Below are 24,623 nucleotides of genomic sequence, written 5' to 3'. Positions count from 1 at the left end.
TGCTGGGCATCCCTGTTTCCCTCCAACTCGTCGAGACGCGGTTGCCCAGGGGTGAAGGCGCGGTCGGTAAGCGCGTGCGCAGCGTCGTAGGTTGTCTCGTTGAGCTTAGGCGGGGCACCCGGGATCTGGCCCAGGTGGATGGCCAACCATGCGACGGGGTGGTGCTTGAGGGTGCCCGGATCAGCGCCACGGAAGACGCATAACACCTGGTCAGAGACAACTCCTCTCTCGAACACTTTTGTGGCTGGTCTCGAGTCGCTGCATATTGCATCTCGCTAGTAGAGCACTGCTAGGGCCAGGGCCACTTGCTCCGCCACCTTGGGGTAGCGTGTTAGTACCGTGGTGGCGTTTAGAGTTCGCTGCGAGGACCATATCGCGACCGCGGAGAAGGCTCGGTTACCGCGGTAGGTGCTAGCATCCACGAATGCGAGGTTATCCGCTTTCTTGTTTCTGCGTTTGAAGAATACGGTCACCCAGGCTAAGTGCCTGCATCGGTTGTGTTCCGGATGTACGTTTCGCGGAATGGGTACGATGGTGATCACGTCGTGGAGCTCGCGGCGAGCCAGCGTGTAAATTCCAGTGGATCCTGGGTGGTCCGTGTGAAATAGCCGAGCTGTGGCTGCCGAGGTGTGGCTGCCCATCTTGGTGGTCGTCGATCATATCACATGCGCTCTCTCCTGAGCTTCAGCGATCTCTTCCAGCGTATTGTGCCCCTCCAGCTCGAGCGTAGGAGGTCCCTACGATGTATGCTCGAGAAGTGGATGCGTCATGCATCAAAATGCATCACCATGCACCATGCACCATGCACCATGGATCAAAATGATATCATGCAGGAGGAAGTCCGCAACATCAGTGGTGCAACTGGTCGGAAGAGCACCGGTTACGGCATAGCGGTACGCGAAGCCCGCTGCGACTGCAACCCACTTGTTTCCTTATGTGGATTCCGGAAATGCGCCGAGAAGGTCCAAGCCAACACGATGGAAGGGCTCGGAAGGGATGTCGAGCGGCTGCAGGTAACCAGCGGGGAGCTGGGAAGGCTTCTTGCGTCGCTGGCAAAGTTCACAAGCGGCGACATAACGTCGTACGGATCGGGCAAGGCCCGGGCAGAAAAAAAACGGTGACGTACACGGTCATAGGTTCGAGACACGCCGAGGTGCCCTGCCGTTGGTGCGTCATGAAGCTCTTCTAGAACGGTGGAGCGCAGGTGTTTAGGTATTACAAGTAGGAACTCAGAGCCGTCCGGATGAAGGTTACGACGGTACAGAGTATACCGTCACGGAGGACGAAGAGGCGTAGAGCAGCATCGGCCGGAGAGTGTTCAAAGCGGTCGATGAGTGCTCTGATATAGGCGTCACAGCGTTGCTCGTCGACGAAATGAAGCAGCTGGGATACAGAGAATACGCAAGAAGGACTGGCAATATTGGAGGAGTCAGCGTCGTCAACAGGTTAACGCGACAAACCGTCAGCGTCTTGGTGCAGGCGGCCAGACTTGTAGGGCGCCGAATATGAAAATTCTTGTAGCCTCAAAGCCCATCGATCACGCCTGCCTGTAGGATCTTTTAGTGATGCGAGCCAGCGGAGAGCATGATGCTGAGTGACTACGGAAGAAGGGTGACCCTAAAGGTAAGGACGGAACTTGGCAACCGCCCAGAGAACAGCAAGGCATTCTCGTTCCGTAATGGAATAGTTGCGCTCCGATGGTGCTAGGAGGTGGCTCGCATAAACAATAACGCGATCGTTGCCACGCTGACGCTGGGCTAAGACGGCAGCTACGCCATGGCCGCCGGCATCTGTACGTAATTCTGTAGGGGCATCAGGGTCGAAGTGGGCGAGAATGGGTGGTGAGGTTAGAAGAGTAACGAGACGAGAGAAGGCGCCGGCTGCTGCAGTACCCCACGAGAATAGTACGTCTTTCTTCAAAAGATCAGTTAGGGGCCTAGAAATTGTCGCGAAATCTGGAACAAAACGACGAAAGTATGAGCCCTAAAGAACTTCGAACGTCTGCGGCTGTCTTCAGAACCGGAAACTCTCGGAAGGCGCGAGTTTTGTCGGGATCAGGCTGTACTCAGGAAGCGTCAACGAGATGGCCCAGAAGAGTAATTTGTCGGTGGCCAAAACTACATTTAGACGAGTTAAGTTGTAGCTTCGCCTTTCGACATACATCAAGTATATTTGTGAGACGCTCAAGGTGAGTGTCGAACGTTGGCGAGAATGCGATGACGTCGTCGAGGTAGCAGTGGCATGTGGACCATTTGAAACCTTGGAGAAGGAGTCCATCATACGCTCAAAGCTGGCAGGGGCGTTGCATAATCCAAACGGCATTACTTTAAATTGGCATAGGCCATCAGGTCTGATGAACGCGGTTTTTTCTCTGTCCATATCGTCAAAAGCAATCAGCCAGTATCTCGAACGAAGACCGATAGACGAGAAATAGCTGGAACCGTGCAGGCAGTCAAGGGCGTCGCCTATACGTGGGAACGGGTAGACTTCCTTCTTAGTAATGTTGTTCAGATGACGGTAGTCTACGCAGAAGCGCCACGTGCCGGTCTTCTTCTTAACCAACACCACAGGTGACGCCCAGGGACTCGATGAAGGCTCAATGATGTTTTTATCTAGCATTCTGTTCACTTCATCTTGAATTACTAGGCGTTCCGAAGCAGAAACTCAATACAGTCATCGCTGAATATGCGCAGCGTCGCCAGTAAGAACCCGATGCTTGACCACGAACATCTGGCCTAGAGGGCGATCGTCGAAGTCGAAAATATCGCGGTAGGACGATAATACTTCGCAAAGGTCTTCAGCCAGCGTAGAGGACATGTCTGTCGCAACCATTTTCTTTATGTTGGCATCGACGTCTGAGGCTGGCGTTAGGGGCATGCTAAGCTCGAGAGAACCATCGGTCGATAACGCTGCCACGTATTTGTCGCCGAGACAATCAATGGTGGCAAGGCAAATACCTTGCGGTAGAATTTTATTTGCCAGTCCAAAGTTACAGACAGGCATGCGAGTGCGGTTCGCAGTAATAGTAAGTATGCTCTGAGGCACGGTGACGTCATACTGTATCGGAATGTCGGGGAGAGGAGTGATGAGGTGCTCGCCACCATGAACTGGTGGGAAAGACAACACTTCAATAGAGGCTATAGACTTTGGCGGCAGGCGAAGAAAGCCGATGGGGCTTAAGTGGCAGTGCGGTGTGTCAAAAGGTTCTGCGAGCATCGGCAACTTAAGGCGAATAGTACTGGAAGAGCAGTCAGTAAGAGCAGAATGTGCGGAGAGAAAATCGAGGCCGAGAATGAGGTCGTGGGGGCAATGAGAAATTACGGTAAAGAGGACAGGAATGTGGCGGCCGGCGACGCTAAGACGTGCCGTACACATGCCGATGATAGGCACACTACCGCCATCCGTAACGCGGACGGCGCATGCCGACGCTGGGGTGAGGAGCTTGTTCAGTCATAATAATAGAAAGATGTGCTCCTGTATCGATGAGTGCCGTGACAGGATAGCCATCAACGTCAAGCTGGTTTCGGTCAGTTGGTAACGTGAGCAGAGGATTTGAGGGCAGGGTCGAAAAGGCGGCTTCACCTCCTGAAGCTGCAGTGTCTAGTTTTCCGGCTGGGTTCGGGATTCGATAGGCGCTGAAGAGAAGCGGCGGGGTTGGGGCGAACGAGACTGATGGCGTCGAGGTGAGGGCGAGCGGCTGTAGCGAAGGTTCAGAGCAGGGGCAGCAGCGGCAGGGGGTTCATGGCGTGTGGCATAGGGCAGAGAAGGTCCAAAGGTGCGGGAATAAGTGGCGGCGTAAGTCCGAGGAGGTGGTGGCCATCGGTTGCGGCAGTGACGGGCGACGTGGCCGATGCGACAGCAGTGGAAGCAGATCGGCCTGTCATCAGTGGTACGCCATTCTTTCTTTTCTTTCTTTATTAATACTGTTAACCCTCGCTTGAGGGTTGTTACAGGGAGGGAAAATAGTACAACACAAGCAAATTTGACATTTCATAGCATCAGGTTGGGTGTTCACGATACAAAATATCAATCAAGCATTCAAATTTGTGCACATCCGTCTGATCGGCAACATCAGGTAAGGCATTCCACATTTCAATTACATCGGGGAAAAAAGAATAACGAAAAACATCAACACGTGTGTTATAAGGCTTGACGGCTCTGCGGTCTGCATATATTTCCTTTTTTATCTTCAGAACCCATCGAAGTATGTGAACAAAAATCTTAAGTCTGGCTTTCTTCCTTCGGGTTTCCAGCAACTCAAGCCCACACGAACGCAGAATTGTTGTTACCGAGTCAGTCCTTCGATACGTTGAAGCAATAAAACGAGCGGCCATTCTCTGAATTCTTTCTAGTTTGTCTATTAGGACATTTTGGTGGGGGCTCCAGACAACGCAAGCGTATTCTAAAGATGGACGTATGAGAGTTTCATAAGCAATTAATTTAGCATCTTTCGTTGCCTGTTCCAGCTTTTTCTTCAGTGAATACAGTTTTTGTGAAGCCGTCCAGCACAGGTTATCGATATGTTTACGCCAGTCTAAGTTATGTGAAATTGTGATCCCTATATACTTGAATGTATCTAAATTTCTTAGTTTGTTGCTTGCAATATTATAAAAGAATAGTGCCACACTTTTTTTATTAGTAACATGTGTAAAAGTCGATTTGTTGTAATTGATTTCCATGTCCCTTTTTTCGCACAAAAAGTGAAGGGAATGAAGAACCTGGTTAATTCTAATTTGGTCGTCAATGTGTGTTACCGTAGAATAAATTAAACAGTCGTCAGCAAAAAGCTTCAATTTCACAGGGAACTCGACAATCTCTGTAATGTCGTTAACGTACACCAAGAACAGCAACGGGGCCGGGTTGCGGCGAGATGTAGCAGAAAATGACTGCCGGGGACGAGGAGGGCCGCTAGATAACTGGGGAACGCTGGGTCGGGACAGGGAACACACGGTGTTCAGACCCATGTTTTCAAATTCCTGTCGGACGACGGCCTGAATCATCGCAATGGTGGTTGCTGGCGGATCGGGAGGCGCCGTGGAGAAAGCTGGCGAACAAGCGGCCTCGAGTTCGCGCGGCGAACAGTGCGGGTGACGTCGTCACAGGTGGTGGTCTGACGCGGTCGACCCTCACATGTCGACGTAGCAGCAGTGTTGGGTAGCCGCGTGATATTGTGTGTGATTCGGCGGCTCTTAGCTTGTTCAAGGCGACGGCATTCTTTGATGATGCCGTCGATAGTCGAGACGCTGCTGAAAACAAGCAAATTGAAAGCGTCGTTGGCGATGCATTTTAGCACATGTGCCACTTTATCTGCTTCGGACATATTATCGTCAGCTTGGTGGTATAGAGCCAAGACGTCGAGGATGTAGGAAACGTACGGCTCTGTAGATGACTGAACACGAGACGCAAGAGCCTTTCTCGCAGCAGCCTTGCGCCCAATGGGGTCGCCGAACAGTTCCCGTAGCTTTTCTTTGAAACTGTCCCAATTGGTTATCTCGTCATCATGAGTTTGGTGCCACAGGCGTGGGGTGCCGCTGAGATAAAAGATGACATTGGCGAGCATAATCGTTGGGTCCCACCTATTATTAGCACTGGCGTGTTCACAGAGCGTGATCCTGTCGTCGACATCCTGTCCCTCTAGGCCAGAGAACACACCTGGTTCACGATGTGGGGCATCCGTGACGGTTGGAGCAGTCGCACAAGTCGAAGCCGTTGCAGAGACGGGCTCGTCACCGGGAGGCATGGTGACAAGATTGGTGTGCCAACCACTTTGGAGTTCCGTGGTGAGGACGGGGATCGCTGACCTCCACCAGAATGTTACGTGTGGAAAGACACAGACGAAAGAGGCTATTTACACGCTATTTACATTGGAGCCAGAAAGCCAGGCTGACACTCGCTCGTGCCAAGGGTACCGACCAACTTCATCGTCGTTCTCGCGGTGGCTCGTCTCTTGAGCATCACTCGATGATATCGTAATAATTTCGAAAAAACAAGGTTTCTTGAATTTTCATTGCGAAATCCGTCTGCTTAAGCCGTAGTCGAGGCAGGCGTGGTCTGAAAGCTCCTGTCAAGCTTGTCAACCCGGGAATACAAAGGGCACGTAGATAATTCCCGTCACTGTAGACGCCCGATATCGTTCGGATTGTCTACCAGCGTTTCTGGCATTGCCCTGGGAATTCAGTGCCTGTTATAACCACGTCACGTCACCTGACCATCACGTTCTCCCGTGCCATACAGGCAACACCTCGAAAGGAACGAGGGGGGGCATAATTGCCCCCTGGCATTTCTCCTCCTCCGCTGCAAACGTCGCTTTATTTTCACCATCGTGACGTGACTCGTACGCCCTGACTCATAACATTCCAAACGATTAACGCGACTTTCTCAATTGGTGTTGGCACTCCTCACGGGGTTTAGTGGCTTTTGACTGATTCGGTCGCGTTTCTTTACCTGTCACGTTTCTGAATTTGCGACGTCTCTTTCTCTTAGCACTGTTTCTGGTGCCCATTTCTGAGTGCCTTTTATTTCCCCCCGTTGGTGGTTCCTCGGCCTTATCAATTTTTTGAATTTCTGTTGGGGACATCAGGAAGATTTCCTCCTCCGGCTTAACTACACCTCCAGAACGAGCCGCTCTATCTCTTTCTCTGCGCTGTTTTCAGCGTCGCAACCCAGCGTCTGACCCTCTCTCTGAATTTCTGTCCAGGGAACCGGAATGACTTCCTCCTTCTCTGCACTGTGTTAAGCGTCGAAATTCAGTGCTTGAGTCTCTTCCTGAATTAAGGTCGAAGGAATCAGTAATATTTCCTCGTACTGCTGAACTACGACTGCGGAGCTAGCTGTTTCATGATCTTTCTTTTTGGTTTGCTGCCCCCAGGACATGATTGTGGCCGTCGGAAGGCTGTTGATAGTGTTGTGTGTTACTGCTCTTTCACCTGTACCTACGACTTACCACATACTCATAGACGAGCTGTGCTGCACTCTTTACAGACGCAGCTTCCTGATTGTCCTTAACCGCAATCCACACGTTATACGTCAGGGTCTCGTCAAACCACTCTAAGCAGAATACATCTGCCAATTTACTGCCGTTATCCACCCCTGCTTCTTTCAACCAACCTGCAAAATTATCCTTCAGGGGACATGCAATCTCGACCAAAGCGTTCATTACGCTTCTTTCTTTCATCTCGAAATGTCCTCCGAAATTCCTTTGCGGAGAGCCTGAATTTTGCAACGAACTGGTGTTCACTGATCTATCCATGACTGCCTCAAGAGCGCTCAGTCGAGCTACGACCTGCGAGTTTTCTCCCGGCAACAGCTCAAGCATTCATAGGTCCTGGCGTAATGATCGCCTCTCAGAAATGGGTTCAACATCGATCATATAGAGACAGATATATTCGTTGGTTTCGTACAGCTGAAGCAAACTTGTGATCTCCAAGCTTTACGTTTGTGGCGGCACCGCATCCACCGTACGCGTTGATCTAGCTCTTATTTTCGCGAGCTCAATTATATGTTGCCACTTCACGCGCTCATTTTCTGCCTGCCATCGTTCCCTCTCGAACTCAATTTTTGTCTGGCACTCCTTCTCTTCTTTCTCGAGTTCCTTCTCTTCGTCCTTTCTTCCCCCTCACGCTCTTTCCCTTCCGCACTTTCTACCCTCTCACGTCCTTCTTTTCATCGGCCTCATCGACACCCACTTTATCAATCGCACTACGAATTTCGGGCTTCTGCAACGTATGGTTCATCTCAGTATCAAGCGCTGCTGCTAAGAGCAACAGCTTCTCTTTCTTCGACACTGTAATATCCATGCTTTTGTAGAGGTGACTAGAACTTCCCCTGTATTTCCCGCACACCCGGTTGGGATCAATCACAGCTAATTGCCCGACAGAACCCTGTCCTTATCGTGCGGCAAAACGTAGTCGCTCACTCACCCAACGTTGAGCTTGTGAAGGTCGTGTCTCCCGGATCCACTTTCCCAGGTCCGTCGATCCCACGTGGTGGAACCGCTTTCGGCTGCTCTTCTTTCCAGCTTCCTCTACTTGTCCAAGACCTCACGCCGTTACATCGGCTGTTGTGCTTTCTAGATCCACGAACAGGATGTCTGCTAATCCAGGATCCGCACAAGTTGCTCTTCCGTCCGTAGTTTTCCTAGATCTCGCGAAGTTCGTGTCCCCCAGAGCCACGTACACAGGTCCGCCGATCCCAGATCGTGAAGAGTGCCTTTTGACATCCCCGCAGTCAACCAGTTTGTTAAGGTTCAGGCTGGTGTGAGGGCAAGAAATCAACCAAGCCCATCGACGAATATGTCCAGTTGTAGGAATGAAGGAAAATGGCTCAGTTACACGACTCTAGTTACGGAAGCCCACTCCATGTAAGAGCAAGTTAAACGTCTCAGTTCAGAACAGTACCCTCTGCCCCCCTGTGCTCAAAAAGTTTCCGACTTTAATACCGTCATTTTCCCAAGGCAAGTCAACTAGGGAATCTGAAGACTGTTCAGCAGCAAATTACAATCGTCGAATCCTGTTCGATACCACGCCCATGCTCGTAACGCTCCGAAGTAACCACGACACCGAAGCCCGATGGTATGAAATATTTGGCAGATAGCAACCTGCCAAGCTAAGGTCACCGTCGTGGTACTGTAGCATTTGATGCTGTCTCCCCTCATCATTAGCTCAGGCATTCAGTTAGTGAAGGGGGTTGTGGAGATTTGTGGACCCGTCAACACTTGGTGTCCATGCTGCGTTGGCGCCTGGATAGGCGCTGATGGATGGGTGGGGGTGTGCCTCGTGAAAAACGTCTAATAATCGCCTTCGTGATGTTAAAATGTAACAATATATATATATATATATATATATATATATATATATATATATATATATATATATAATATATATATATATATATATATATATATATATATATATATACATGCATGCATTATCACATCTAAAACGTAATGACGACACATAAATAGCTGTATTTGAACTTCGTACTCAGCCTAAATTTATAATGTGCACGTCACTGCCCACAGATTATAGCAGACAGGCAATCGACATCGCAATCGTGATAGGCAAACCGTGCTCTATGCCGTCTCAAATCAGCAAATTGCTGCAGTGCAGGGCCTCGTTAATGGCCCTGCACCGCCAGTATATTGCCACGTTAACGAAGCAAACGAAGTTAACGAATTTTTGACAGGTATATGCGCAAAGGGTATTGGCTTCAATTGACAATAAGCAGTGGTCGAGCAAATGGAGAAAATTGTTAAAGGAACTGTATCATTAAATTGAGTTCAACAAAACACTCTTGTCTGGAAATCGCGCAACTTTATGCGGCGTTTTCTAATGCACTCCATTTGGTACTTACGTAATGTATAACATGAGCAAGACAAATGCACTCACCTTTTGCGAGATGAAGATTATTCTGTTTCCGGGCTCATTCCACATTGAAGACGGCGAAAACGAGACGTAGACGTTCTTTTGTGGTCTTTCCCTTTAATCACGTCTAACACACGAAGATCCGTGGGTAGTCTGCTGCACGCACACTTCGTTGTCTGCATGTATTCGAAACGACGATCGCAAGCGAGCACTTTTCACACTTTCATTGCGCTGACAAGACCAGGCAAGATTGCAAGCCCGTCACCAACCCAGTTTCCCAGTAACCAGCCAGTATGCCAGCTATGCATGATGGTAAACAGCACTGCTAAAGGGTGACCGAAGAAATCGGCGTGGACGTCACGCTCTCCCCCGCAAATCTGAAGCCGACTGCATTCTTCCGGCGCCAGCGAGAAGAGAGAAAACCATGACCCACCGCATTCCCTCATGCCTGCGCGCGCGTGCGATTCCACAAAGCAACTGACTGAGCGCTTCATTGATAGCGCTGACTAGGCTTGCGTGGGTTTGGGGGGGATGGCAGGAGGGGTTGAAGGATGAAAAAATATGCAACAAAAGAAGTTACAAAGAAACAATTTTGAGCCAAAACAAGCAAGGTGCAGAGAGTACCCACACAGACAAGTACAACACCGTCAGAGGCATCCATATAAGCAGTTTATCAAACATGCTGAACGAAGCCACAAGCAATCTAGCCATTTAAATATGGGCATGATGTTTATATCGGCACAACGTGCAGCTATTGATCTTGTTTTCGCTGCTAAATAAAGAAACAGAAGTTTTATTAACCCATGTTTTTCCTCTGGAGACTATATAAAACGCTGCAGTCAGCTCTCTGGCTGTGCAATTCTTCGTTTTCCCAAAATATTGATCACCCGAAACAGTAGAACGCCTGTGCAAACTGGACAATGTGCAGAAAAAATGCACAATACTTTCGCTTTATAACGAAAGCTTATGTTCCCTAGCACGATCATACATGCAGTGGCCAGTTGGCCAGACATATCTCTTGCTCCGCTCGCTGCAGTCCGCATTGGCCTTCTTTATCACCCTCTCATTACATGAGCATGCATCCCTGAAAGAGGTGCCAGAGCACTACCGCAGGCTCCTTTCCAACGGGGCGCAACCTTTTGGGCAAATTGCAAGTCTTCAGCCTAGTCCACCTCGAGCTACGCTTCCTGACTTAGAATTACCATTCCCCATCGAAGAGCTCACGGCAGCAATCGGCAACGCAAACAAGCCATAATCACCATAATCAAATGAAGCGTTCGCAAATGTATGCCACACATCTCGACTACGCCTTCTGAAGTACTACAACGCCTCATGGATACCTGGGGAGGTTCCTACTGAATGGAAGCTTGCGAAAGTTATTCCTATATGAAGCCACGGAAGCAGCCAACAAATTACGCCTCCTTCAGACCTATATCTCTGCTTAGCTGCGTAGGAAAGCTAGTCAAAAAAAAGATCTACAAACGACTAAATTGGTTCCTGGAAAATACAAAAGCTTACCCGGAGGAAATGAATGGCTTCCGGCCAAATAGGTAGGAGATTGATAATGTCATTGCCTTGGTCTCATCAATTGAAGAGGAATTGGTCTCTGGAAACAGACCTACTGCGTTATTTTTAGACATTAAGGCAGCATATGATTCGGTCTATCATAAAGCAGTATTTGACGCTTTGGAAACCCTTGTTCTTGGAGGACGGCTTTACGCATGGATTGAAGACTATCTTCAAGGACGCCAACTTTTCATGTGTACCCCGGATGGCCCTACGGCACTTTATGCCGTCGAGAAGGGAGTGCCACATGGAGCTGTGTTAAGCCCGGTATTATTTAATTTAGTCCTCATCCATCTGAGAAGAAACCTGCCCCACGGCGTCAAAATCACATTGTATGCGGACGACATCTGCATTTGGAGTGCGGCGCATTCCCGCAGTACCACTCGACAACGTCTCTGGAGAGCGCTAACAAATATATCGGCCTACCTAAATCCAAGGGATCTGAAATTGGCCCCCGACAAAAGCGTTGCCGTGGCTTTCACGCGAAGGTGTATGGAAAAATACCCACTAGTGTTGAGTGGTCGTGCCCTTCCATACGTCAAGACGCAAAGGTTTCTTGGAGTGACAATCGATAGGAAGCTCACATGGTCGCCCCACGTGAAAAGACTGAGTGAGAAGATTTCCTCGGCGTCGCACGTATTCCGATTTTTAGCCTGATCACCGTGGGGCAGCAACGGTCGATCAATGGTGCTCCCCCATAAGGCCTACGTCGACAGAACACTACGATATTACCTACCGATCCTGTACAAAATGTCTCCCACAATCAAGAGAAAACTTGATGCAGCACGAAACAACTGCCTTCGCGTATGTCTTGGCCTTCCGTAGGGGTCGTCCCGCTCAGGAACTGTAGCAGAAGTTGGATGCCTACCTCTCGAAGTGCTATCTTCGCAGGAGACACTTCGGATTCACCTCTGCCACGTTATTCATACGAAGAGTGACTTTTTAAAGGATATTGTTAGAACCCGTGCTACATCTAGCTTTGGGCAGGCTCTCGGAAGCATATCTATTTCGATTCCTCCTCAGGCGTCACAAATTATGCCACGAAACATTTCACCATGGACCCTATCCCAACTGCAAATCTTGCAATATATACCTGGAATCAGTAAGAAAAAGAAAATGCCTCAAGCAACGACTTATTAGATAGCTTTGGAATATATGCACAAAAAATACGCAGCCGCGACGCACATTTTCACAGATGGCTCTACAACTCCACATCATTCTTCATGCGGACTTTTTGTTCTCTCTACATGGCAAAGATTCTCGTTTCGTTTTGAACGAGCGACATCTACTTCAGCGGAGCTATATGGCATTAAGGAGGCCCTTGTGTATGTACTTCGACAGCAGCCGCCAAAGACATGGGTGATTTTCACAGATTCAGAAGCAGCCCTACAAATATGTGTAACAGGCACAAGCGTTGGAATAATCAACCTGCAGCATTTGACATTGCTTATCTTCACCACAGGGCTAAGATTGCTGGGCATTGCATAAAGTTCCAGTGGATACCTGGCCATGCCGGCATTTCGGGAAATGAAAGAGCGGATGAAGCTGCCAGAAATGCACTGCGATACCGCAAGTTCAAAAGAATATTTTTTACAAGAGCCGACGCTTCAACTATGGCAGTAAAATATGCCTGTCAAGAAAAAGACCACATCTGGAATCTGCCGCTTCACCAAGATAATTTCCTGTGTTACATTGACCTCGAAATGAGACCGAAGGTTCCACGACCATGTCCTCGACACTTAGAGACATTGTGCCATCGTCTTCGACTGAACGTGGCATACACGAACAATTATCTGTACCACGTAGGGCTTACCACTAACCCATACTGTGATAACTGGCGCAAGTTAGAGACAACTGAGCACATATTACTAGAATGTCCCGCGTACCGCGACGAGAGACAATTTTTTGAGCAACAAATGGACATGATTTGCCACGAACCGTTAACGTTACCGAGCATCTTAGGTCCAATGCCCGGTCCTTCAAAACAGTGAAGGGTTTTGAAATTATTGTTCAAATACCTGTCAGAGATTCGTTTAATAGGAAAGCTTTAAAAATTGCACACTTCATATACAAAAGCCTAAATTTACCCGCCATGTCACCTGTCAGTATTAGTATCAGGTCCACTCGGACATTTCATATTTATTTTTATCCTCTTTTTCTCCCACTCTCTTCTGGGACCTTTTAAGCCATTCCCCATCCCTATACAGAGTAGCATGCCAGCGGTTATATACGCGCCGGCAAAATTCCCTGTTTTTCTAATAAAGAGCCCTCTTTCTCTCTCTTTAGGGTCGGATTTCATTAGAGTTGAATGGCGAAAACGCACGTGTACCATGCATTGGGTGTACGTGAATGAACCTTAGTTGGTTAAAATTGACCCGGAATCTTTTGAGTGTCTCCTAGTCATATGAGGGTTTGACTCGTAAAAACCTAGAACTTAAAACTTGTATCGCGTTTTCTTTACAACTTCATTTCGGCTTAAGTGGTACCCAAAATACTTTAAAAATAATCAGGAGCAAGATCGAGCCCATTATGGGCACTGTGCCCTCCCTAGAAAGCCAACTTAGTCATCTTCGCAAGTCCACAAAAATGTCGGTGCATTAATTCCAACCTCGTTGCACGGCAGTATTAGTACTGTTCATTGCATGTGTAATACGAGCCAGCGTTGGATGTCCGTCACAATGATGCAACCAATATTCGCGCCGTGCTGTTAACCTTAGGCCATCATGGGGCCATGAATCAGAATGGAGCAGCCGATGTTCAAACCACGCTGTTAACCTTAGGTGTTCAAGGGGCCAGGAACTGGCAATACGTATCAAACATTGGCCGAAGGTGACGTGCCTCGTCTAACAATTCAAACACTCAGTGCGACGTGCTCCCAAAAATTCAAAGCGTGCCTAAACTTTTCGGCGAAAGTAAGTCATCTTGAGCGATTTATTTACCCAGGTTTCTAATAAGTTCAGGTTACACAATTTTTTTTTGCATTTTGAACATGCAGCACACTTGAGCACCTGCGTTTTTGGTACAGGAACATGCGCAAACATTTACAACACAGAAAATTTTATTCATAGAAAAAGAAGCTAGCTTCTCAGTAGAGAGCGGGCCAGTGCTGGTCTGTTGACTTTTCCTGTTTCTGTCTTTGGAAAAAAGTTCACGAAATAAACACCTCCATACAGATGCTTGTAGACAGCAAGGTTACCTGCAAGGCAGTAGAACAAAGCAAGTGATTGCTTTTAGACCACTGGGGATGAATAAATCTGCCATGAAAGTGGGCAATTCTACGCAGTGCTAACCACCCCTTACTGCAAAAAACGGGTGTTCATTCAGCGCAAGAAGCAAACACACCACGATAGAAAATTAAGTGGACATGGAACAAGCGCTATTCGTAACCGTGTATTCAACAACGTTCATTCGAAGCGTGCACACATGTATACACTCATGTATAATACACGTATGTGTACATTACGCGAATGTGTATATGCAATGCCGAAAAAAGAGAAAAATGAAATGTTTGGCTATTTGATGCACGCCTCGCGGAATCGTGTTTCCTTAGCGTGCACAGAAACCAAATTCCCACTGACGCAGCCCTGGCTCTTCATTTATGCAAAATTCTGCCAGTACGAGGCATGATCGCTCGTTGCAGCTTTTATGAATAAGTTGCTTCCTGAACAAATGCCTGATAACCGCAAGAATTCACGTGCTCCGTGAGATGAGTGCGATAATTGTTTTCTACGTTCAAGTCGTGGTCTCGGAATTGGCTCTTTAGATACCTTGATCTTCCCCCTATATAAGACCCCTCAATGTACACTGGTTAAGATGGCTCACGCGTAAGCCAAAATAATGTCCCTACTAGCTATGTGTCCTAACTGAAGAACTGAACGGCCTCGACCACATAATTTTAATAAAACGAATAGCTTTGTAGCAGTGCTCACTATTCGCCTACATTGTAAATCATTCTCCATGATTTCACCACAATTTTCTTTAACACTGTAGAACGAGCAGCGTCCTCCTCAACTTGTGTCCCCTATCAACCTTGTCGTCCATAGCTTCCGGTAAGATGTTGTATCCTTCACTTTCGCACTGATGCGCGCATCAGTGATACCATGTATATATTGTACACTAATTCTAATGATGTTTAGAGGATGCCTCACATTACGCCATGGGGCCTTGTTCCATTCAGAGCCCCTTTTAAATTCCTTTTATAGCATGATTATGTAGTCTGCAGCTAACCAACAAAGCAAAACGACGTGGGACAACAGTTTTTTGTCCGTACAGATTTCAAAATCTATCGAAGAAGTTAAATTTAGGCTGATAGGTGGCGCCACATGACGCAACAACACCCACGAGTGAACATTTTCAGGCATGTCTATACAGTACGGTGTACGGAGCACCATTTTTGTGATTTTTTGAAAAGTAAGGTCCGTGCAAACGAAAGCGGTTTCTAGCTGTTCCACACACACAAAAAAAAAAAAAAACTAAAGGGACATTCTATAAATGTATCGCGCATTTAGGCTACCAACTGAACGTGCGCAAGTGTCCATCGTGCACGTTCCATCTATTGTAGCCATCCATACTGAATTTCGCTGCGCATAGTTCCGGCATTTGAGTAAATTTCCCGAGTCCCGACTAAACCCGCACGGACGCATAATTTCCCAACCTTTTCATTATGACGCTTAAATACGAGTCAATATACTACAATTTTTTTATGATGACAGCTCGGTTGCGCATTCTTCCAGTTTTTCTTCCGTTGCATTGTCATAAGCATAGAAATGGTTTAGTTTTTGTCATGGATTTAGTTAATTGCAGGCAGGGACCCGTCGCCATACATCTATTGCATCGGTAGTCTTGTTAGCTAGAGATCTGCCCCGCATTACTTCTTTTAAATATCTACATGGTTGGACCACAAAGATTCTGAAAAGTTACCTGCACCTCAAACTTGAGGCTCCAGGCAATGACAGGGTTGATCACTGCCAGCAGCCTTACCCCGTCTTACACCTTACCCTATTTTTCCCATCCTCGTCTATTGGAGAGTTGACAACTCTAGTTTGAACACACGTTAACCAAGACTGAGAGTTCTGAACCAGTTGCAATCATAATAATTTTCTCTCTGGAGCTGGCCATTAACCGAGACAAATAGCGGGAACCTGAACGAAAATCCCCAAAATTTTAGATCGACATCCCTCATTGTGCAAGAATTTAAAGGGAGGCCAAACATATAAAATTTAAGCAGATTCCAGCACTGGGAGAAAGCATGTAAATGAAGCTTTCTGTGCTGCTTGCGTTCATCGACAATATTTGGCGGTGAGAACAGCGGTCTACGACAGCCGTGACGTGATGTTAAATTTTACCTTGAATGTACCACTACTGTTTCTCGAAGAGACGTGTTTGCTCGAGGAATTATGCGCTATTGTTCGTAGGCTGCTAAAAAAAAACACTGTCATTGCCGCACAAACTCACATCATATTGTGGCTAAGTGTTCATTTGCTGGACAGCCGCTTGTGTGTTGTAGTCTTGGCGCTACAGTGCTCTAAAGCGGCATTGCGTCTGCACGCCCTGCGTCAGCTGCCCGTATCTGCAAACTTGCGCAGTATTCATTTTTCCAAAACAACTGAAACGGCCCGTATCATACATTGAATCAAAACTTTTAGTTTGTCTGCAACTGTCGGCTTTTGGAGTAGTAGTGTATGTTTTATTTACCAGACACCAAACGAAGCATGCTTTCTGAGGCCGCCTTTCCCTTATCGCGCAATCATCCCATGTATGCAAGCTGCCGCGAGCGAAGAGTAGCTATTATTCACCCGTTTCGTCAGTGCGTTCGCTTCGCGCATTCTCTGCTTTCTCTTTCTACCGTACCATCTCCGCTCTGGGTTGTTGCCCGCGTGTAAAATGTAAGCGTTGCAGCTTCTGAAACGCTCTTGCGATGGGCTAACGTTTAATTACAGCCGTCCAGAGGGCATTGTGACAAAGTCCAGAATGACCCTAGGGCATTGTGGCGATGTCCACGAGGTTGTCGCAAAAGAGGGCTCTCAGATGCCTCTCCCACGTCCCTATCGTATATCACATACCTGTTGTGAACATCCCCCCGACCTGGCGTGCAAGGCAATGACAGCAGCAGCAGCAGCAGTGGGAAATATAGGGCAGAGGGAAATAAAACCTTGCTTTAAAAATGATACGACGTGCGGGAGTGCGGAAAACTGCATCTGTTTATGACGCTGAAGAATGAGCAATAGGAGGGATGATATCTCCGGCTTCTATTATTCTCTTTTTCATTCTCACTACATGTTGGAAACAATCGGCATAGTACACTGGCTACATTCCTTGAAATTATCGAAACAGAGGCACGAAGGTGCAGATCAAGATGCGTCATTGAAGCGTTGAGAGTCGCGGTTTTTCTACAAAGGGGGAATTTACGGCGCAAACCTGGAATAAATGGAGAATAGATGGTAAGATGCAGGGGGTACGTGATTCGATCAATTTGCTGTTATGTCCGTCATGATTGTTTATTGCCCTTCCCCATAGTCATATATTTCGTAGTATGATGTTCTAACAGTTCCGGTATAGCGGCTGTCTTGTCACTATGCGGATTGATCTGTGCAAATCTACGCAGGCATGGTTTGTCTGCACAAATAACTCACTGGCAACAGTGGCCTTGATCCTGTCGGCGAGAGTCATCAGGTCCTGCCTGCCGCCTACTTCCGAGAGGACAATGGCAGCCGCAGGTGCCTCGCCATAATCGCAGTGCGGAAGGCCGACCACCGAAACCTCGGCAATCTCATCCGCGTGCTTGCGCAGTAGAAGTTCTTCCAACTCAGCGGGGATGACCTGGTTGCACAGACACTTTATCATCTGTTTCAGCCGCTCGACGATGTACAGGCGGCCGCTTTCATCGTAGTAGCCTGCGTCGCCTGCGTCAAAGTAATAATTATATCCATACACCCTAAATTATAACAAGATCTTATTTGGTTCCTCTAATTTGTCATCGCAGGCAACTGAAGCCCTTTCCACTTGTATGAACAAGACAAGACGGCCAACTGAGGGGCTCATTTGTTTTTGTAATTCAGGAGTATGCATGCACAAGAGACAATGATGCCAAGGAAGACATACGAGAAATTAGCTCCGTTGAATTTTATATGTAGAAAATAATGAAGTGAGAAATAAAAATGAACAAAAGAATCACTTTCCCGCTGTGAAAGCCGCACCTCCAATCTCCGCCTTACGGTTGAGCTGCACTACCAACAGTTCTACGGTTACGACAATAATCCAGCGACTATCTAGGGTACTTACGTGTGCTAGACCTAGCCCTCGGAACGTTATCCAGCGCCATTCAAAGCCATGATCATGGGATTTAGAACATGACTGCGAGTCGGCCTAGTTGGAACATATTCATTAAAAAAAACTTTTTGTCCGCAAACAAACAGGGACAACGCAGAGGAGCAAAACAAGGGCAAGCGTTTTCTAACAGATGGTTTTATTTTCAAAGAACTTCCTGCTTAAACACCTGCTGGCCTGCGCGATCTATTTAACAGAGCACGCCTATAGCGCATGTATAGCATATAACACTCGAGATAAAATGCCGTGGACAAAAGCCACCCGGTCAACATAAAAAAACAAAAAACAGAAAGACCCATGTAACAAGCACTTACGATGAAAATGCGTTAAGATGTGATGGATTGAAAAACAAAAAGAAAAATGCATCAGCCATCCTTCTGTTTCATTGCTGGATAAGGAAAATTCCCTTCTGTCAAAACATCTTTAACGCATTTTCATCGTAAGTGCTTGTTACATGCGTCTTGCTGTTTCTTTTTTATGTTGACCAGGTGGTTTTGGTCCACGGCATTTTATCTCAAGTGTTATATGCGCTATAGCCGTGCTCTCTTGACTAGATAGCCCAGATCTGCGTGTATTCAGGCAGGAAGTTCTTCGAAATAAAGCCAGTTGTGGGAAAACGCTCATCCTTGTCGTGCTCTTCTTTTTGGTCCCTGTTTGTTTTGCGCACAAAAAGTAAAAAAAAAAGCATTTAGAACGTCTATATTGGACCGATGGTGTCACGTCACACGTGAGCTTGGGACAGGGGACACGTGACTCAAAAACGCTCGTATGCTAGCTAAAGGCATCAAAACTGGCGCATTGGAGATTCTCCGTATGAATGGACGCTAGCAGGAGGGAAATCTGTGGAACATATTTTTATTAAGCTAGATCACATAACGCCAATAGTCAATGAAGCCAACAAAAGCACTTCAGAAATAATAAGTAGTTGAAATGACCCTAAGCGATCCTGGTTAGCACTTATAGGGGTAGTTCTAGTACACACAAATTGGACCTAAGTAGAGCTAGTGGTTGGACATATAGCAACTTCCGTAGCAGAATTGGTGGCGAAACCCATGCGTAATGTGGAGCTGATGGTTTGACTCCCACCGGCGGCAAGTTATCTTTTCGTCAACTTGCATTTGCCTTCATTTATCCACAGCATTTTACTGCGCGCTAGGACCTAAACTCATTTCCAGAGATAAACATGTAGTTGGTGCACCAAGACTTTTCTATACTCTGTGGAGCTATGACCGCAGATTCAGAAACTATTATAATGCATTAAAGTTAGGATTCTGAAATGTGAAAAAGGTGTATTCGTGTGAAATGTTTGAAGCTGGTCGTGTGGTGCAAGTCTACAGGGGATGGGTAGCTTAACCGATCGTGGATGTTTCCATGTGTTTCTATGCAAGTGTGCAGTATGTATGTGACAGGCTTGTACACGTTACATAAAAAGGATAACCAATTCCGATTGCAATTATTTATTTCAGAAATTTAATTGATGACGGCTACCTATTACTGCGTCATGAAAGTATCTGAGCATTTATTGAAAAGTAATCGATTACATCGTCGCTATTGTCTTCCCTATTTTACTAACATCGCACAAATACAGTAAGTAGAACTAGCTGGCCTGGCTCTCTTATTGCGTGCTCTTCAACATTTCACACGTTTCTTTTATTTTATTTACAAATACTGCTATCTCATTTAGAGACATAGCAGAGGTCGGTTACATAACTTATGAACACAAAAATGTTTTTATCTTCACTACACAAAGATTTTCGTAATTTACTTCGATAATCTTCCTTTGTGTTTTTGAAGAGATCGGCAGAGACGCTTGCTGAATGTGGCCCCAGAAAATAAAGGCTGTGTTCAACGTACGAGCACATTGCTTACAAGATTGGGGAACGATCTCTCGAGAGGGCCAGTGAAAAACTGAAAAATCGCTCATAGGTGATTCCCTGGCTTCAACACGGGAAGTCGCCATTGCTCTGAGAAGCACAGTTACAATTTGTCGCCCATCATTTCCTGCACCGCTTTCCGGCGCCCTTGACTCGTTGGCCATTTAGACACAAGCAAACAGACGCCAGGCGCCAGCAAACGTTCGTGTTCCGCAAGAAACTGGGAGAATCTGTAATAGTGTAATATAAACTGCACAACATTCAACCGTAAAGTACTGTTTGTGTGTTACAATCACCAAATAGGTGTGTATGAGTAACGCATATGGGCGGTACTTTTTTTTCATGAATGCAATTTTTAAAATCACCCATCGCATGTAGCATAATTCTCCTTCCTTATATAGAACACTCTCAGCTGTAGACATTAGTTACTTTAGAACTCAATTTGAATGTATGTTTACGTAACAAACTTTAACGAATTCACTGTTTGCTTATTAACTTAATCGTATATATTGCAACCAAAAAGCTGTAGCTCTTTATATCGAAAGTTACATTCACTTGGAATGAATTGAGAGGGCAGCACCAGTTTTGAGATATGGTTTGCCAAGTTTGCGAAGAAATGTCTTGCTGTGTCAGTAAATTTTGAGTTTCACTGCATAGAAAAGCAGATATTCGTGTATGTGGAAGAAAAGGGCGTTTTCACCGTAATTTTAACTCCGTATATTTTAAAATTGATGATGCATATAAAATCCGTTCTCAGTGAAGTTTCCTAATAAAATCACTCACTTCAATTTGTGCATTTGCAAGACGTGCCCTAAAGAAATCCGATGAAAGGTTGATTCGCAACATTTTTTTCAATCGATTAAACTTCCATGCGCGTCGATTATAGCTTGTGGTTACGCTTCCGGTATAAGTTAACTGGCCACAACGGTTTCTATATTCCGTGAGTGCGGTGCTTAGGGATGTTGACGTTTGTGCGATATACTGGTTTTCATATCTTAGTCGTATTCTGTATGGTACTTGAACTTGACACGCAACAAACTTCAGCACATGTTCATCCGTGCATCTTTTAGATTCTCTCATGTTTTCAACCGCTGCTTTTCTTAGACTTAAGACGGCAAGCTGGGCGAGTTGGTGATTGAACATGTTCCTATGGGTGGGCGGCGCAACCCGGACGAAGGACGAGAGGAAGAACACAACACGAGCGCTCGTGTTGTGTTATTCCTCTCGTCCTTCGTCCGGGTTGCGCCGCCCACCCATAGGAACATGTACTTTCTTAGACACATTTTTTCGGTACGCACAATTTGACTGGTACATCGTTTTGCTAGCTTTTTTTTCAAAATAGCCTCTATGCTATGATGATAATATACGGGATAATTACCGGTCATTGTTCCCATCCTTCTGGGACTGAATTTGTTGGCTTTTCCCCGGCATCATTACGAAGAGTCTTTTCAGCGATGGAAACAAATAAAAATCAGGAAGCCCACTTGGCTTCAACCTTGCCATTGCGCGTGCAAGCTTTTTGAGATCACGTGTTCACATGAATAAAGTTTCTAAAAATAAAAATTGAAGTGTATCTGCACGGATCATCGCTATTACATTGTTTCTAAATTGGAAGTACTTTGGCTACCACATTGGCCAAAGTATCATTTTTGATGCGCTGCATTTCGTAACTCTAAATATTTATTTATCCAGTGGAAATTAACAAAATATTCCTAATAAAGATTATGTACTCCTGTAGCGATTTTTCAATTATGTACATCCTAGTTCAAGGAATAATATTTATTGTGCTAATAAGGTATTAGCCGACGAACATGACATTATTTGTATGGGAATGTTTCTCAATCCCCACAAATAAGGGTAGTTAAGCTAGCTGTGGCATGGGCTTGAGTAAATATGCAAACAGGCACAGCAGAAAAAAAAATGGCTGTGGCTTAGCTAAGGTTAAGCCCAGGATGCGAAGCATACTAGCCTTTATTTTAGTTGTTGAACCACTGTTTAGCCTGGTGAACTGCTGTTGCTTGGCTATATTTGGTTCGGCTAGACGAAGAAACAACTCATGCGTTACTCTGCTTCGCCTTCAAGAGTGGAACGCGACAGCGTTCCCGTCGACCCGCCAAGGGGTGTAAGACAATGGGCTACGGCGCCGGGACTACGCGCCCCGCATTGCACACGGTGAGCGTCGAGCAACGCAGCGTTCGGCGCGGCAACGAAGCTAGTTTCTAAGGCAACACCGCATTCACTAGAGGCGCTTTTGTACCGCTTTGAAGCATCGTACTCGTGGCTCAGAGGTAGCGTCTCCGTCTCACACTGCGGTGACCCTGGTTCGATTCCCACCCAGCCCATCTTGCAAGAGTTGAGCCAAAGCCACCAAGAAACAAGCGCAGCTGCTTATATACCGCCGCGACGCCGCGAGCGATGGCGCGAGTTGGAGCCCCGTTTCTACTTTGTCGTGACGTCACGGTGTCACGTGGTATGTCATGGGGTCAAAGGTCATTGAAGGCGACACCGCTGCGCCTGAGGAGCTGGGTTGAGCTCTAGTAATATACTTCGCATAAAAATATGGGAGAGACACGAGACTGCTTACTCATGGGAATGTGAAAGTATTATAGTTCCTCCTCGTGAAATGTTTTTCCACGCGTTCCTAAGCCGCGCAAGCTTTCGCCTGCTTTTTATGCGAAACATACTAGCCGCACAACCACGCTCTTCCTTGCTGCGTCACGCGCGGCCGCGTAGCTACCATATGACGTCATAACAGCTGCAAAGCGGACGCTTAAGCTTCGCCTTCAAGTGTGGAACGCGACAGCATTCCCGTCGACCCGCCAAGGGGTGTAAGACAATGGGCTACGGCGCAACGACTACGCGCCCAGCATCGGACGCGGTGAGCGTCGAGCGACGCAGCGTTCGGCGCGACAACGAAATGTGCGCCTGAGCAAGCGACGCACGCCTGAGCCGACGCCGACGACACCGGCTTTTCTGCGACACGAGCTCCTTAACGCTGTCGCGTTAAAATAAAGGCTAGTATGCTTCGCATCCTGGGCTTAACCTTAGCTAAGCCACCGCCATTTTTTTAACCTCGTCTCGATAACGAGAAATCAAAACGCGTCAAGCGTCCCAACGCGACGTGAAGTGTGCAATGAAGGACGCACAAGCCATACTTTCAGTCAGCGAGAACCATGCAGCCGCCATGACTTCGGGAAAGCGTGCTCGTCTCTCACCGCGGACGGAAATTCCCACAGAGGCAAAAATTTAGAAAATTATATTTTTAAATCCATTGATTTAATTTGTTTGCAGGAACCTTCATAGGAAATTTGATGCCATTCCGAGCATTTTTGATGTGATTCCACTCTTTACGCCATAGGGAATTTTTGGTGCCGTCGCTCGGTCACCAGGCTGACGACGCCGGATGTGCGCGTAATGGGGCAGATCATGCCTTCGCATTAAAACTAGTGCGGTTTGCTCCATGCAACAGCGGACAAGATGTATTTGGTGTTGTCTTCTATAATGATCTGGCACATGTTTGTGCTCGGTTAGTGGTAGCAGGGACACATTGTATGGGCACTCATATTTTCCAGAAACCTTTACAAGGGATGAAATGTGGGCAGGTATTGGTAACTGTTGGGCCTACCTGACATACACCAGCCCCCTTCGTCGAAGAGCTCGGCGGTTTCCTTTGGTCGCTTGTAATAGCCCCTCACCATAGTCGGCGAGCGGTAACAGATCTCACCGGTCTGTCGGGGACCCAGTTTACGCCGCGTGTGCATATCCACAACCTGGGAATTAATATTGTGTGAAGGCAAAGTGAAGTTAACACGCACACACACACATTTATATATAGATATATATATATAAATATGTATATATATATATATATATATATATATATATATATATATATATATATATATATATGCTGAAAACCTGTCCTGCGTATCATAAAGCAGGCCACAACGAGCGGATTACCATAATGAAAGTATGCACCAGATAATGCATGGCACAAGCCAATAAGCGAATGGTTGTACTCTATTGAGGCGTGCTATGTGTAAAAAGTACGGCCCAGTGACGTAAGTGTTTGGAAATATAGGCCATGCAGAAAAAAAGACTTTCAGCATAATTTGTGCAGGTGTCAGCCCACGAAATTATCGCCTGCGCGGGGCTAATTAACAGCACTGTTAAGGACACACTAAATAACTTTGTATTAATGTATTAAGTACCAAGATCGATTAAACAAAGAATAGATGGTAGAGACCTCATCATTTATAAAGGTATTGATTATCAGAATTAGTGTTATTTAGAGAAAATCCACAACGGTGGATCCACATCAACATTTATCCACATTTAGAGAAATCCACAATAGGAATACACCAGAGTACTACAACCAAACGCAGAACATATAATCAAGAATTAAGCCACATATATTTAGACAGTAATAAAACCACGGCAAAAAAAAAAAGAAGACTCGCAGACTATGGTGGCATTACTGTTGCGCAGGAGCGTG

General features: G+C 46.6%; 1 protein-coding gene across 2 annotated transcripts; it reads right to left on the bottom strand.

Moving 5' to 3' along the window:
* Positions 1 to 13,968: 13,968 nt before the first annotated feature.
* LOC140217404 (luciferin 4-monooxygenase-like) lies at positions 13,969 to 23,879 on the bottom strand. 2 transcript variants are annotated; one of them, XM_072287981.1, is made up of 3 exons: positions 23,754 to 23,879; positions 17,561 to 17,830; positions 13,969 to 14,124 (listed from the first exon to the last, which is right to left on the bottom strand). In XM_072287981.1, exons 1-3 carry the CDS (start codon positions 23,824 to 23,826, stop codon positions 14,006 to 14,008), a joined length of 462 nt encoding a protein of 153 aa, XP_072144082.1. In that variant the 5' UTR covers positions 23,827 to 23,879; the 3' UTR covers positions 13,969 to 14,005. The 2 variants fall into 2 exon arrangements, with proteins under 2 accessions (XP_072144082.1, XP_072144083.1); XM_072287982.1 differs by lacking the exon at positions 23,754 to 23,879 and adding an exon at positions 18,210 to 18,728.
* Between the last annotated feature and the right edge of the window lie 744 nt (positions 23,880 to 24,623).

This window comes from Dermacentor andersoni, chromosome 4, assembly GCF_023375885.2.
Source record: "Dermacentor andersoni chromosome 4, qqDerAnde1_hic_scaffold, whole genome shotgun sequence".
In the NCBI taxonomy this organism is placed as follows: Eukaryota; Metazoa; Arthropoda; class Arachnida; order Ixodida; family Ixodidae; genus Dermacentor; species Dermacentor andersoni.
The sequence above is the reverse complement of the archived record's forward strand: the minus strand, read 5'-3'. Positions and strand labels throughout refer to the sequence as shown.

Bases quoted from the DNA above. Each gene is read 5' to 3' on its own strand.
- LOC140217404 (XM_072287981.1), bottom strand. From the start codon at position 23,826: ATGGTGAGGGGCTATTACAAGCGACCAAAGGAAACCGCCGAGCTCTTC. The intron at 17,831-23,753 runs GTAGGCCCAACA...ACTTTGACGCAG, and splicing joins AGGGGGCTGGTGTATGTCAG to GCGACGCAGGCTACTACGAT. The intron at 14,125-17,560 runs GTGAGTTATTTG...ACTGCCTTGCAG, and splicing joins GATCAAGGCCACTGTTGCCA to GTAACCTTGCTGTCTACAAG.